General features: G+C 36.0%; 1 protein-coding gene across 1 annotated transcript in view; it reads left to right on the top strand.

Moving 5' to 3' along the window:
* Positions 1-16,014, top strand: part of MAP7 (microtubule associated protein 7) — a 100,507-nt gene that overhangs the window by 46,412 nt on the left and 38,081 nt on the right. Inside the window, exons 4-5 of the mRNA XM_023528389.1 lie at positions 11,494-11,657; positions 12,399-12,516. Coding sequence (XP_023384157.1) covers positions 11,494-11,657; positions 12,399-12,516 — 282 coding nt within the window. The remainder of the gene's footprint in view (positions 1-11,493; positions 11,658-12,398; positions 12,517-16,014) is intronic.

A 16,014-nucleotide genomic window follows, 5' to 3' on the forward strand; every position in this document is an offset into this window, starting at 1 on the left:
TTAATGCTTTTATAGTAGGATTATGATGTGGCCTGTTCTTTCTACATTATCTTTCAATTTATCACATAAAATCAGGTGTTGCTTTTTTATGTTTGGGACTCTTCTGTTCATTTGGTTGAGAATACGGACTCTGAAAGCTTTAGTTTTCTACTAGTAATCTCAGCTATTCTATTTCATCTAATTCTAGTCAGGCTGCTTCTTCAAACTTCTCTCCTTTTAACTTTTGCATCTTTATTTGTCATCTCGCTTCTAAACTTTAATTTTGTTTTTTACCTAGGGGGAAAAAGTCTTATTTATTCTCATGGTTTCAACTCTCTTTTTCTGATGATATAACTTCCACATTTCCAGTTCCACTCGTAAGACAATAGATGCTTTTGATTATCTAAAATTCAACTTCTCTACAACTAAATTGATCATCAACTTATCAACTGTCCCAATTAATTACACCAATATTTTTCGGGCCCCAAGAAATTATTCCTTTCTGCTATTTTTGATACTTCTACCGCTACTAGAGGCACTGGCATCTTTCTGCCAGTCTTAGTTGTTGGATCTGTTACAAAATAAAACATTCTCTCTTCCTCGGTGGCCCAATGCTGGGCACTGACTAGTCTCCACCCTGGCCTGCTGAACCACTTGTAGCTACCAGCGGTCAACCTGGACTCAGCCTAGTCCTCTAGCTGGGGCTTCAGCTCTCTCTGGCCCAGTATGTAAGTGGAAGTTGCCACCCTCCCTTTATCCCTAAATCCATTTAGACACAAGACTAGCTGACCTCTGTCTTCAACATAAATCTCAGATCCATGACTTTAAATTTGCTGCCTCTACTCTCATCCTTGCCCAGGCCTTAATAAGTATATATTTTAATCACCAAAACTATCGTTAATGTACTTCATTACTTCAGCTCTGTCACAGTTACTACCAGTCTTTCTTTTTGAAGCTTTCTTTGTCTTCATTATCTGTCTTCTTTTGGAAATTCTATCATTTTCTCACTGTATATCTTGTGTAACTGTCATATTTTAGCTCATATTCTAGTGCTGCTTTATACTCTCCTGAACTTTTTCTAGTTGAATTTTATATAACTCCTCAACTGTGTATGTTTTAAGCTTTTAAACAGTATGACCATTGTTTTCTAATTCTTTGTATACCAGTACATGGCACAGCTGTAAGTTAAACAGATATGTAATAAATACTGGCTGATTTTTCTAATTTTTACTGATTTTACTCTAATCTTTAGTTAAATATTAATAATGTTAATCTTACCTTAATATTACTAATAAATAGTAATAATAAGGTTTATTGAGCACTAACTATGGGCCAAGCAATGTTCTAAACACCTCACTCAGGATTATTACAGTTAGTAGCAAATTAGCACTGTGGTTGTACTTTTTATTGTGCAGGCCTGCCATGGTTGCTAATGTAAGTTATTTCACAGAATGTCATTTATTTTATTTTTAAAATACATTGTGATAAATTTAGCTTAAGGAAGTAACTGAGAAAAATCTAGAAAAAAAATGGAGCAGATAGGTAATAGACCCTTTTTTCTTTCTGCCATATCAGCTATTTAAGCATGTTTGCAGTGTGTTCAGGAATCACCAAAATCCATGTTAAAATTCCTCAACAAGTGGTGATGCTGATAAGTGGCAAGTGATCCCTATGCTTTACATGCAGGTGGCAGATTTTCAGAAGTTTCAGAGCAGGCCATGTTGCCAACTCTCATGAGGAAGTAGGGCTGATCTACTTCCTCATGCAAATGAGACGCATGGGTGCCAAGTTCCCTTTCCATGTGACGCAGAACAAGAGGGTAAAATGCAAGTATTGGAGCAGATTCTGACATCTTATTAAGAATATTTTGTTGCATTGATTATTTATTAGCCTCAGAATCCATTAAGAGTATGTAATTCTGTCTGTATGAACTTGAAATAGATCCTGGTTACTAATTTTTCTTCAAAAACATTTACAAGGATCAGAGCACATAGAATTGATGGAACATCATAAACTTTTGATTCTAGATAAACTAAGCACACCCTCCTGTTGTACCAAGTCATGCCATTTTAATTCACGTATTCATGCAACTAATATTTAATGTGCAGTTGTTGAGCCAGGAATTCTGGGGATATTGAAAGGAAAGATCAATTTTCTAACCTCCTGGAATTTAACACTGCTGTGTACTCCAGCTGGGCCGTTTCTCCTGAGATCCTGACTTATCTCATTCCCTCTCCTGCTTCAGCTGCTGTTCAAAGGCCATCTTTTCCATAAGGCCTTCCCTGACCACCTTACTCAAATTTCAGACTAGCACTGTCTATTTTTCTCCATATCACTGTCAACATCTAAGAGTGTGTGTGTGTGTGTGTATTTTACTTGTTTATTATCCATCTGTCCTCCATAAAAGAAGGAAGTTGTGTCGTTTTTATTTCTATAGCCTAGTACTTAGAACAGTGCCTGACACAGTGTCAGTCTGTACATTTTATAAGTAGAGACGAAGGCTGCAGGTCTTCTGCAAATTGGTTAACACATTACTAAATAATCAAGTAATGCCTGCCCTTATAATAGGTCAGTGAAACAAGTCTTAAATTCTTATTCTTAAGTATTTTCTGTTAGACAAACAAGGATACAGAGATAATCTATCAAAGAGAATAGTTATGACTTAAATCTGCATGTTCTTCATACAGGTTATAAAACTAATAGTCTTACAATATGTCGACAAAATTCAAGAGAATATTTAAGGAATGTTTAGAAGACAAATAGTCTTCTATGTTTAGGGAGTTATAGGGTTTCCCTTTTTGAAGGTGGTACAGATTAAGTTGGAAGTATCGATGTGAATAGAGTCACATTTTTCCCTGGGGCTTTCTGGAATTCTATAAATCATTAAAGATTACCAGAGAATAGTATGATTGACTCATATCATTCATGAAGGAAAATTCGAGCTTATAAAAATCTCATTCAATTCATTCATATTGGATTTTGTAACTAATATCAAAGCTATACAAGAAATCTATCATAATGTAATACATTAGAAACAACAATAAGATAATACAAAAAGGTCGATTAAATTATATTTGAAGTTTTTTATCAGACACTTTCACCAGACTTGCTTGCCCTTCTAGTCATAGCATTTTACTTTGCCTTTTTTCCCCTCCTGAATCTCAATGTGTTGTCAATTTGGGGACAACAGTATTAATAATAAGAGTATAGTCAAACAATAAATGATCATTTCAATCTGGCTTAAAATGTTTATCTCAAAAATGTTGATAGGGGAGTTCGGATTGGTAAACAACAAATACTGCTGTCTCCCTGATCACAGTCATAAGTGAAACTGCCCCTGATTTAACACTTCACGTTTTTTTTTATTAGGACAGTCATTGGTTTTGACATGACTACTCACAAAAAAGGGGAACGGGATGCACTTTGAGAAAGCAGTCTTTCTAATTCAAATTTCTACTAGATGAAACTTTGGCAGATCTGTGGTCAAACTTGGCATCTGGTCTCTTAACAAATATAGTTGTCACTTAATGAACATAGTATAAACGCTCGTAAGGCCGTCAGGCAGGTTATGAACAGCTAAGGGAACTAAATACACATTAGTGGGAGGGACATGGACATCAGCACATACCAGAGCAGCTGTATCATGAGACAGGTTCAGCACTGGAAAGAATAAATGCTTGTTGTGGGATGGATTAGGTAACTCAGAGGTTGAAGCTTTAACATTAAATGAATCATTGCAATGAAGCAGCCATTATTTGTTTCTTTCAAATTTACTTTGCTTTTCAGGCTAAAGATTAAAAGATTTCAAGAGCTGAAAAGTAAGGGGTCTTGTAAAGAGATGATGATAAAGGCTAAGAGGGACATTAGAAGATCAGGATCTTCACAATGGGTGACCAATTTGTCCCAAAGTAGAAGAGCTTTAGTCATAGGGAGGTGTTCCAAATGATATCTTTTAGCATAATGGCTTATTGTTTGCTTCTAGAGTCAGACAGTCCAGAGTTTGAATTCCAGTTCCAGCACTGGCTTATTATAAGACGTCGGGCTGGTTACTTCACTTCTCTGTGTCAGACTTCTCATAATAAAATAAGTTTAATAGCAGTGTCTACCTCATAGAGTGGCTGTGAAGATAATACCTGTAAATCACTAGGTGTCAGCACAAAGTAAGAGGTGAAGACTTCTCACCACGATAATGGTGATAAAGATGATGGAGGGTCATGTGATTCCACAGATACTAACGAGATGCCTGAGATTGGAGAGGCAGAAATAGAGGGATATTTGTGCTTCCTGGTCTAGCAGAGCTGGGCTCAGTGAGATAGCCAGGTGAAGAGAATGGCAACATTCTCTGAGAACAGAGAATGAATTAAGGTTGAAGCAATCACAAAAAGATTCTAAGGACAACCATTGCTTCGTGTCCTTTAGCAAAATTCCATTTACTTTGATGGAGGCTAAGGATTCCTTTAAGCCTAGCCCCGAAGATAAGTTTTGGCACCGTATCACTTTCTTATCTCAAAATCCTTCAGCTCATATGTAAGACAGGCCTTCCACAGGTGTAAACCACTGTCCCAGTACCTCAGTTTCATTATCCTACCACTGCGTCCAGGGAAGAAGACAGTAGGAAGGCCCCTCGGGGGCGGGAGACACAGTGTTGTGTGTATCCTGCAAGGTCACACTTATTACCAGGTAGTTCTCTGGTGTAATATTCAAATGGGAGGTGAGTGGAAGAACACCAGTTTAAATGACTAGTCTAGAAGGCTTTGAATTAATGAAGGCCCAGTGCAAGTCACTTTGCTTGAAAGTCAAGCAGTCTTTAGCTCATGTATTCATCAAACTTACTTTACGTATCTGCTAAGCTAGACATTGTGAATGTGGGGAAGAACTCATTCACAAGCATGTAAAAGCAGAGAAATTACAATCTGGTGTACAGGTACTGTGATGGGAGTCTGAATGGAGCTAGCAGAGTGCCCGTGCTCTCAGGGAGGACTCTTCAGAGGAAAAGGACTTGGGAGCCAGTAGAAGTGTGACAGGTGGGAAGAGGTATTTTGGGCTGTCAACGTAAGAAACGTCCAAACCTGTAGAGAATTTTTTTATAAGAGTTTATTTTAGCTAAACTGACGACATATGCCAGGGAGCAAGATTTCAAATGCTCCGCAGAATAACAGTTTTGCAGCTTCTTTTATGCATTTGAAATTAAGGAGGGAATAAAAGGAAGGTTACATGGTGGTGGGAGGAAGCCAGATGGGGATTGGGTTACAGGAACTATACCTAACAAGAATATGTGCTCTCTTGATGCTTGTTTCAAAGGTGTGTTAACCTAGTTGCACAAAAACAACGGGACTGGGCTTGCTAAAGGAAAAATAAACCTTTTACTAAAAAGTTATATCCTGGGGCATGACTACCCTGTTAGAAATTTATGATCAGATCACCCCATGAGGTTACTTTCCATGGAACCTTTTTTTTGGCCACAGGGCATAGGGTACCATGTATAAAGGTACATGATCGTATGGCCAATCTAAGAAGTTGAACAGGGGAACAATGGAGAACTAACAGGCCTTCAAGCAGGACTGACATTGGATTTGGTTTGGGGGGAAGATGTCTCTCAGAACAGTATGCAGGATGGTTCTGAAGAGGAGAGAGACTAAACATCAGAAGAAGTGAGAAAGGAATGAGGGCTTAAATACAATAGTAACAGAAAGATTGAAGAGAAGACACTGAATTGGAAAGATAGTTCTAATGTAAAATGATAATGTCAATTGTTCAGATGTGTTGAGTTACTTTGGAGCATGCATGAGGGAGGAAAAAAAATTTTTTAACTGCTTTGTTGAGATTATACAAGATTTAACGAGAGAGAAATTGAGGAGGATCCAGAGGTGTCTAACTTTGTAGACCATTTGGAGGTTATGAATCTGTTATCAGAACATAGAAAACACAGCAGGTTCTGGTTCGAGGTAGGGACGAATATACAGATAATCAGTAAAGTTATGTGATGGATCTAAGAAATTCAAGTGGAAATTTTAGGCAGGCAGATATGACTGTGGAGGAAATATTATGTAGTACCTGAGTGCACAGGCTTTGGAATCAAGCTGAATCAAAATTACAAGTGCTTCTTTCAGACCCTGTGATCTTGGGAGAGCTATTGAACTCTTTTGGTTTTTTTTTTTTTTTTTTTTCCTTCATTTGATCTTCAATTCCATTTTGTCTGGTAATAATAGTCCCACTTTACTACGTTTTTGTTTTCATTTGCCTGATAGCCATTTGCTCATTCTTTATTTTATGCTTTATTTGACACTGTTTTAGGGTTGGTTTTTTGTTTGTTTTTTTTTAAGATAACTTGGTGTTTTTGCTTTTGGCTTGGTCTAAAAGTCTCGATCTTAACTAATAGGCTTGATTTTGTTCCTTTTAGCTAATTTTTTAAACTTCATTTTTTTTCCCTATTTATGGGAAGGGCAGGGTTGACATTGTGGGGAGTAGGGGTTGGTTTGATACAAGTAGTGTCCCTTCCATGATTCCCCTTATCAATGTGGAAGTTGTGCTGTAATTTTCCATACTATTAATAGTTACCTTTCATTCCCATTTCTTGACTAGTAAATGAAATTAATCAGGATTTTTTACACAGATGCTCTTATTCGTCCATTTCATGGCCCCCTACCTAGGGCTGATCGATGAGCTTAGTTAAGCCATTAAGTTCCTTCCTCTTTTTTTAGAATTATTAGTTAGCACATATAGTTAATCAATGTTTCATAGCAACATGAAAACAAAACTTATTTGAATAGAAATAATTATTGTCATAAAGCACAAAGATTAAAATTTTAACATAAAATCAAAACAAAAAGAAACCAAATTATTATTCCAGCACATATCCTCAAAGGTAAAAACAAAATATTGAGTCATGGGAGTTAATTGGAAAAGATCTTGGAAGTCATGCTCTTTCGTACATGCTCTCTAATTTAGAAGTCAGAGAATTTAGCTAATTTTCCCAAGGTCACTCAGAATAAGTGACAATCAGCACCCGAACTCAAATATTATCACTCGTCATTTTTTGACTTCTCAAGATATTACTGGCTGTTTTGGTACCCGGTGTTACCAGTAACCTATTCATATCCTTCCATATCTCAGTATAAAACTAAGATAACAGTTGTGTATATTACTCTATTCTCTGAGTCACCTTTCTCTTTCCTTCATAAGGTAGTGAAATTTGTACTCAGCCCACACAGACGTAAGCCTGTTCAGAAGGATCAGACTGGGCACTAGATTGGTGAATGTGTGTGGAACAGGAAGTCCACCCAGCCCATGAGTGTACCGTCTGAGTTCTCTGTCCTGTGTTTTTCCCATTAGCTGCATTCTGTCTGTAGCAGGACAGGAATTAGGATGGTCTTCAGAAAGATTCACTCACTTTAATTATCTACATGTATTGAGTTCCTACTCTATACATGACACGGTGCTAAGTGCTTTATATGTTACCGTGAGCCCACCTATCAACTGTCAGGAAAATGGTGCCATAGGAATTGGAGGGGACAGAACCACAGAAGTCACTATGTACTTGTTCAGTGGCACGTCAGTGGTAAGTGGAAAGACTAGGGGTGGACCCCAGTTCCTGTGAAGCTGGAGCATGTGCTCTATCCACTATAATACCCTGCTTTTCATTTTAAATTTTTTTTAGTACAAGAGTCATTGTACGTTTATAAATGAAGTCCAAATTGATAGTAGAGTACTGACATACTGTTATGGTGTCATAAAATATAATTCTAGTGGCAGTAGCACAGGGATGGGACTGACTTGTTAATGTCCAGTATTTTAGGACCTGTTTTATATTATGATCCCAGAGTCCAGGGGAGATTTTTAACTTCATAAGAGTAAAGATTAGTAATAGTCATCACAGTTCCTTTTTTGGACATGCTATTCTTTTATAGAACTGCTTCTATAAAATTAGTGATTGTTACTGAATGAGTTATCGTCTTAATCTGCTCAGGCTGCCATGACAAAGTACCATAGGCTGAGTGGCTTAAACAGCAGAAATTTATTTTCTCACAGTGCTGGAGACTGGAAAGTTCAAGATCAAGGTTCTGACAGGGTTCAGTTTCTGATGAGAGCTCTCTTTCTGGCTTGCAGAAGGCTGTTTTGTTCTCACATGAGCATTTGAGCATGAAGAGATGGGGAGAAAGCTCTTTGGTGTGTCTTACAAAGACTCTAATCCTATTGTATTAATGTCCTACCCTTATGACCTCTTTCGGCCATGATGACCTCCTAAAGGCCCTATCTCCAAATACAGTCATATTGAGTAGCAGGGCTTCAACATATGAATTTGGGGGAGGCAAGGGGGTAGGGTTGGGATGGTGGACACAATTCAGTCTACAGTAGTTGATTTTTTTCTTGCATTTAAAAGTCTCATGTCTTAATACAAGATTTTTACATCATCTGTCATCCTTAGGGAATATTTTAAATAACTAAACGTCTTTGAATTAACTTTGAATTCTTATTAAAATTTTGAAATATCTTATGTTATCCTTAAGTTTAAAAATTTGCATGACCGTACTTGGTAATAATCCTAACACTCACCAACATACTCTGCAATAATTTGAAAGTGTTATTTGCTTATTTCACCATTATTTGCCTATTGCCTATATGACTATTTTAAAAAGATAGTCATTTAAAGAGGACTGCAATAGAATCTTTACTTCCTGGCAGAAAATAGAAGTGGCATTCCACTCAATAAGTTTGATAGATAAAGATATGTTCTTCTTTTAAAAAATTATTTGCGGTGAAAGTGTTTATAATTGTAATAATGTCTAGCCCTGTTGAGATTTACAACACAACCTTTAACCTTTTAGTTCTAATTTTCTGAATTGAAATCATGATGATGATGACGGAAAAATTGGCAGTCATAACTAATATTTATTGAAAGTTTACTAAGTGCAGAGAACTAGTCCAACTATGTTAAATGAAATTATTCTTTTAATCCTCACAGTAAATCTATGAGGAAATTCCTATATTTATCCACAATTTACTCTAACAGAAGTGAGAAATAGAGAGGTTAAGACACTTGCTACAGCAAGATCAAAGATACAGGAGAAACATGGTTTGTTTGGGAGGTGTATGAGGGGATGGTTCTACTGAGAGAATGAAAAGGCTATTGTGGATAGCAGTACAGAGTAAGGCCAAATAAGAACATTAAGGCCAAGGTTGGGTAGGACTTTAGAAATTACAAGAAAGTGGTCTGATGAGAAGTGGTCTGATTAATTTAAAGAAAATTAATCTGTAAATTAACTCTTATTTACAAATTTTACTTTACCAGTTTTAAAAGTTTTTTCTTAATATTTTGTAAACATCTTTATCTTTATCTCTTTATCTACATTCATAAATGTACTCAAAGAAGCTGATTTTTTTTTTTTCAAAATAAGATGTCAAAGTCAAAGACTATATAGTTTGAAAGCTGGTAAGGAATAGTTATATCATATTTTATATCCACATGTTTCAAGGTACAAATCTTTTTTGTTCTTGCCTGTGACCCTCATCTATTGTTGGTGAGAGTATAGATTGGTGTAACCTCTGTAGAGGACACTATGACGTATCTATCAGATTTTAAATGTATATTCCTTTTGACTCAGCAACTCTACTGCATAGGTAAGCTCACACATGTACACACAGGTTTGTGATAGTATGATGATGTCACTCAAGGTCCAAATAGGTAAAATACTAGAAACATACGATCTATTAATAAGTATCTGGTTATATAAAATAAGGTATGTAGACATGGAATATTACATAGTCATTAAAAAGTTGTTAGCTTCATGTTTCATGTGTTGGCATGGAAAGATCTCTAAGATGTATTTTCAGTGAAATAAGCAATATACAGAGCAGTAGGTGTACTGTGTACAGGACACTTGTGTTTTTACTTTTTTTACATTTGTAAAAAAAAAAAAAGGTAGAAGTAAAATGTAGAAGAGTCTAAGGTGAGGAAGACCTTCATTTCACCTTTAAATATTTTGTACGGTTTAAGTTTTGTCAAAATCTATATCTGTTAATCTAATTTTTTAAATGAATTAAAATGTGTAGGGTCATTAAAAGCCTACCAGTAAGATATGTCCACATAGGGAATCCAGATGGTATTATGTGCATGAGTGTGTGTGATCACAGTAAGTGTATCTTAAGAATGTTAGAATTATATTCTCCATCAGTGACTTTCAACATGTGTTCTCATTCAGCAAATATTAATTGAGCATATACTATGTGCTTTTACTTAAAGTAAATTTTTAACTTGGGCCTGAGAATTTCTTTAGAACCAGAAGCTTTTAAAATTGGAAGGAATCTTGAAGATTTCCTCATCTTTTAGGCAAGAGAAAACAGGAAGTCAAAATGAACATGTCCAAGGTCTCACCCACCGTTACTGGCAGAGCCTCCAGGAGAACCCAGAGCTCTCCAAGCCAGACTGCAGTTCTTTCTGTGTGCCACCCTGAGTGATGTCAGAGGACAAAATTCACCTTGAATTTGACCTTGTCCTTTTCCTCCCACAAAAGTAAAGTCAATTCAGATCCCTTTCTGGAGATTTGTCTCCTCAAATAAATAGCTTTAGAAAGATCGAATGGTAGCAAAAATACAGAATATTTACTATTAAACATTCAGAGGAAACTGAAATGTTCTGAATTTTTATTTTTTCATTAAGAACATTTTAATTTACATGTCATGTAGTGTCCTCAAGATTCATGCTGTAAATTTGTAAATTTTGTTAGAACACAGTGTTAGTAACCTGTATTAAAGATGTGTTTAGTTATCACAGCTCAAGGAAGCATCATGTTTTAAAAAATAGTTTTGTGGGATGTATTTTCCTCTAAAATGAGGAAGGAACATATATACGTAAAGAAAAGAAGCATTTCATCACTGGACACCATTTTTTGAAGTGTGTATTTTCATTCAGTCTGTGATATTAAGTCTTACATAACTAGATTATGAACTCTTTAGACACAAGATTGGCTGCCTATTTGGACCCTCACAATGCTTCGCTGACTCAGTATGGTATGCTTTTGAGGCATTTAATATATCTTTCATCAGCTATCAATCTGGGATTTTCTCCCAGATCCTTTAAATGCATCCAGAGAACCAGTGCTGTGTTGAAACAAATGTAGTCACAGCCTTTCAATCTGGAAGATATCACATTTTTTTAAAAAAAGATAAACAGATCGTACTATTGGTTTTGAGGGTACGTCATATTAATATCAGAATTGAGAGCACAGCATGTGATGTTTACAGTATTCTATAGTAATAATTTATCGAACTAGAGGACTGTAGGGGTTCCCAAAGAGTAGAATTCAGTGCATCTTCTTCAACTTCCTTGTCAGCATATTAGGCTAAAAATTAGCAGTAGTACTTTTTTTCTTGAAAATTTGAGGAAAGCAAAGGCCAGGCTTGGTTAATCCCAAACCAAAGAACCCATATTTCTTAAATGTGGGCCAGTTATACAGCCCTAACCGTTTAAGTTTGGAACCAGCCTGTGTTTGATTTGCCTCATTTTCCGTCCTAAAGCTGCGAGAGAAATAATCTGGTTAGAAAAAGAAGAGCGAGCCAGACAGCACTACGAGAAGCACCTGGAAGAGCGAAAAAAGAAGTTAGAGGAGCAGAGGCTGAAGGAAGAACGGAGGAGGGCTGCCGTGGAGGAAAAGCGAAGGCAGAGACTAGAGGAGGACAAAGTAAGGTGCCGCTCTGGGAAATAGGTGGGAGGCTTGTCTATTTCAAAAAAAATGCAGCAAACTTATTGCGAGACTTTCCAGGAAGGTGGCGTAAGTAGCTTTACAGATAATGGCGTTGTCAGGTAGAGAATGGTGCGATTGTTATTATTATTGCCACAGAAACTTTAAAAAGCCATTTATCTGGTCTAAGCCTATAACTTGTTTATGTTCACTTAATCTATACTGAAGTATCAAGACCACTCCAAGTAATTGGATTTCTGTAGAGTTTTACCATTGACAAACATTTTCACATAGATTGTCTCATTTAACCCTTATTCAACCCTTGAATCTTGGCAAAAATGGAAATTTAGACTCAAAATGGTCATACAACTCAATAAGTTGTGGGGTCAGGATTACTCACATCCTCAGATGCTGAATTCCATTTTTTTGAGTATGGTACCGCATGTTTTTAGCATCCGTTTAAGCTATCATGCTTGTGTAAGTTGATAAAAGCATTACATTCCCAGTAGTAATAAAGGTCATTTTTTTTAGATACCTACCATATGCCAAAGGCTTTATCAATTGGGATATAATGATTTCAATAAGCCACCCAGATTAATATTATTCTCACCTTAAGGTGTAGAAGTTAGGAAAAAGATGAGGTCACGGGAAGTACTATCTACCTTTCACTCCACTCTGCTTAAAGTTAAGCCACAAACAACCAGGTTCAATCTAGACATCTGCTCTACTATTCCGTTTAAGGAACGCCATGAAGCTGTTGTACGACGTACGATGGAAAGGAGCCAGAAGCCAAAACAGAAGCATAACCGGTGGTCATGGGGTGGCACTCTCCATGGGAGCCCCAGCATCCACAGTGCAGGTAAACAGGCAGTGACCACTTTCAAAAATCACTGTTTTTCCCTGAGACAGTAAAGTGCAGTCGCTTCTTTTTTCTAAGTCTTGTGTTTGCCAAACAAAAATCCTGCTGAAATAATTAAACTACAATTAAATGATGCTTCTTTTGTTTGAGGATAAGAGGGTGATGGAGGTAATAAGGTTCTCTCCTTTAACACAGGCTGCTTTCCTCATTTGTTACAATTCCTTGAAGAGAGAGATCTATGCAATGTTTCCAAATAAGCATGCTGGTTTCAACTCTACGTTATTTTAATTAATTTGCATAGGGTTTCAGGATTATCGAATAAGTTAACCAGTTTTCTTTTACTCAAGAAGAGTCGTAGTAATATTGACTAATCACAATCAATATTCCAAGCTTATATGTTCTGACCCTAACGTGGATGCAACACTACTGCCCTGTAGGAGAAAGTTCAGGTGTCTGAAGCTAGAAATAGTAGTAGATGTCTAAGCTATTTCCTTGTTCTTAAATGGACATAAACTCCTGAAATTTGGAATTAGTGAAAGGCTTTATTTTTGTACTGTAAATTCAATACACCTTCAATTTTATATAATGTGTCAGTTCTTTTTCATTTGTGTGAGTCTAATAACCTTTTTTTTTTATTGTTATTATTTACTTTGAAAAATCATTGTCTTACATTCTGTCCCCAGGTGGTTTTGTTGAATCATCATTCACCTTTCTCGATTTAGCAGGCCTGGACCACCACTTCACAACTTTTGGTGGTACTAGAAAATCTGGTACAGACCTTGTGATTGCTGATTGCCTGACCTGTAGCTAGCACCTCAGACCTAGGGCCAGAGTTCATCAATAGTTGAACCATCACACCTTAGTCATAATGCTTGCTTAATGTCTTATTGCATAGACCTAGATCTGGGATATAGCACAGTGTTTCCTAAGTGTATATTATAATTCAGGTGACTTAAAGGTCTTGAAATAATCACATATAATGTGTTTACATTCTCCTTAAATGATCATTTCAGATCACACTTTTTAAAAAATGTTTCTCAGCTAATACATTACCTGAGATCGAAGTACATCCAGTTCAGTTCGCCTCCCCACCTCCACTTAGTCCTGCTGTTGCCACTTTTAGTTTTAATCTAAATACTATGCATTTTTATTTGTTAGTTTGCTACATTCTTTTTCATTCCTAACTGTATCTTCTATAACCCCTTCATTTAAAAAAATCTAAACTCTTATTACCACAACATACTTTCCTATGACAGTGAACCAAAATTGAAAGCACTTTTTTTCTTTGCTCTTCACAACCAGTGGTATTTGGTGGAGCACCTTTCACATCTGTGATCATAGGCTCATTTATGTATGATATTTCATTCTAGGGATAGTTTTACATGTTCCATGCAGAAGAGCTGACATGGTATATGTTTTTATAACTTTACTGGTTTTTCTTTTACTTGGTGTCATATTTTACACATATATGGCAGAAGTATATCCTGTTAACAGATTTTCAATATTTTTGAGGGCAAATAAAGTTACTTAGATTTCATTCTTGCTTTCACACACAAAGTTCAGTATATGACCTTTATTACTGCCACCCAAAGCAAGAGAAACTCGTATTTGTAAGCCGTTGAGTAGAATCCATTTTTATAAGGGCTATGAATTAGAGGAAATTGCTGCTATACTAGAACAGAGAAGTTTGGAAATAATGGGAATTTGCCAAAATTCTTAAAGGTCAAAAGGATCCGCTTTGATCTTGAGAGCAGCAACCAAGTCTTACTCATTTTTAATATCTTACTATACAACAATACCTGACTCATGATAGGTACGCAGTCAGTGTTTGCTGACCAACAGATCCTAGAAATTAAATTTAATCTAGATTAAATCAATGTGTTTGCTCACACATCAACTAACACTGATCTATAAAATTTTATACTTTTTAAACCAATTCTTCATAAATCCTTTTGTTAATTTGTGTTTTGTTCACTGAGAAAAAGAAATGATTAAACGTTGTCTAATTATATACTAAGTAATATAATAAATACATGTTATACCTCCAGAATTTTAACCATGCAGGATGGGCCTACATGTAGACAATTTTCCTCCCAACTAGAGCTTAAATTTAAAGCAATATTAGAAAATGAATTTTAAAAACTCACCTGGCAATGACTTCCATTATCCTCCCTTGTACCCTTGAAGCTCACATTTAATCAAGATATTCCTTCCAATATTTTACCTTAAATCTTTTCTTTATGTTAGGATTGCCCTAAGGACCTATCAGTTAATTGTAAATTTGAGTCACAGGAATTACATTTGTTTTCTTTTTTTTTTTTTAATAATTGCTTCAACTATAAAATGATTCCCAATAGGAGATAGGAATATCAGATGTTGTAGAAGATTTGCTTATCCCCTGTACACTGTAAATAATGGCAAAAAATGGTTATTCTGGGGAAGTTTACTACAAAATTTTTACTACCAAGGATAAACCAATGGGAATTGGGTTTTCAAGACCTCTTGAAAACCCAAGGAATATTTTGGTTTGTTTTCAGTTTTAGAAGTGAACAATAGAAAATAATACAAAGTAAAGCAAAACCCTTTAACTATGGCTATTATATCTCAGAACAGCTACTTGCCCCCTAGATAAATATAATGAGATTTTTTTACTTTTATTTTATGCAGTCATATTCAAGGAATATGGTTTATGCTAATGGGTATTGTTTTTACTTGGTTTCAGTATATAGACAGCAAACTAACAGCTAATTATTGCCTTTTAAATGGCTACTATTTCTCTTCTGACTTGAACTTTAAGAATTGCTCTAAAATTGCTTAACTGCAGGATGAACAGTATTTTTCAAAAAGAGAAAGAATTCTGATTTTCTTTATATTGCTGTCAGTTTATTGGGCAACTTTGTAGGCTCTTTCTACATTTGTAAACCACACTAAACTCTGTCATGGAAACAGAAGTATGGTTATTAGTAGACTTTTAAAAAAGAAATTCCATAGTGACCACTTTCCACACCTAGAGCATGTCCTTTTCTTTCTTTCTTGTTAATCTATTTTTCTATAATGAACATTAATGCCCTGGATAAAATGACTCTACAAGCAGAGGTATCAACAAATGCGCAGAACCTGGTGTTCTTTCTCTTCTAGTGTTTGCCTTCTGTTTTACCGGCACTGTTACTACCCCATTGTCCCAACTTTCGGAAATTATAATGGCACTCACTCTTACGGTCCTTTCTTTGCTTCCCACTCTACCTCCGTTATATTAGTTGCTCTCCACTGGCTTTCATTCATTTATTGTATAACATATGCCTGAATTCCTCTGGCTGACAAACTGGTGAGCAGAGTATTTGTTTTATCCTATTAAAAAAATGAATTTTATTTCTAGCCTTTAAGTTACCTTTAAAAATGTCCACTTAGAAAACTGTGCTATTATGAAAGATCTAGTAATAGAGCGGAAAGCATCCAGTCCTAGTTTTTCCTTCCATCAGCGAACTAGGAAATTGCAAT

The sequence above is a fragment of the Pteropus vampyrus genome, unplaced genomic scaffold (genome assembly GCF_000151845.1).
Source record: "Pteropus vampyrus isolate Shadow unplaced genomic scaffold, Pvam_2.0 Scaffold24, whole genome shotgun sequence".
NCBI lineage: Eukaryota > Metazoa > Chordata > Mammalia > Chiroptera > Pteropodidae > Pteropus > Pteropus vampyrus.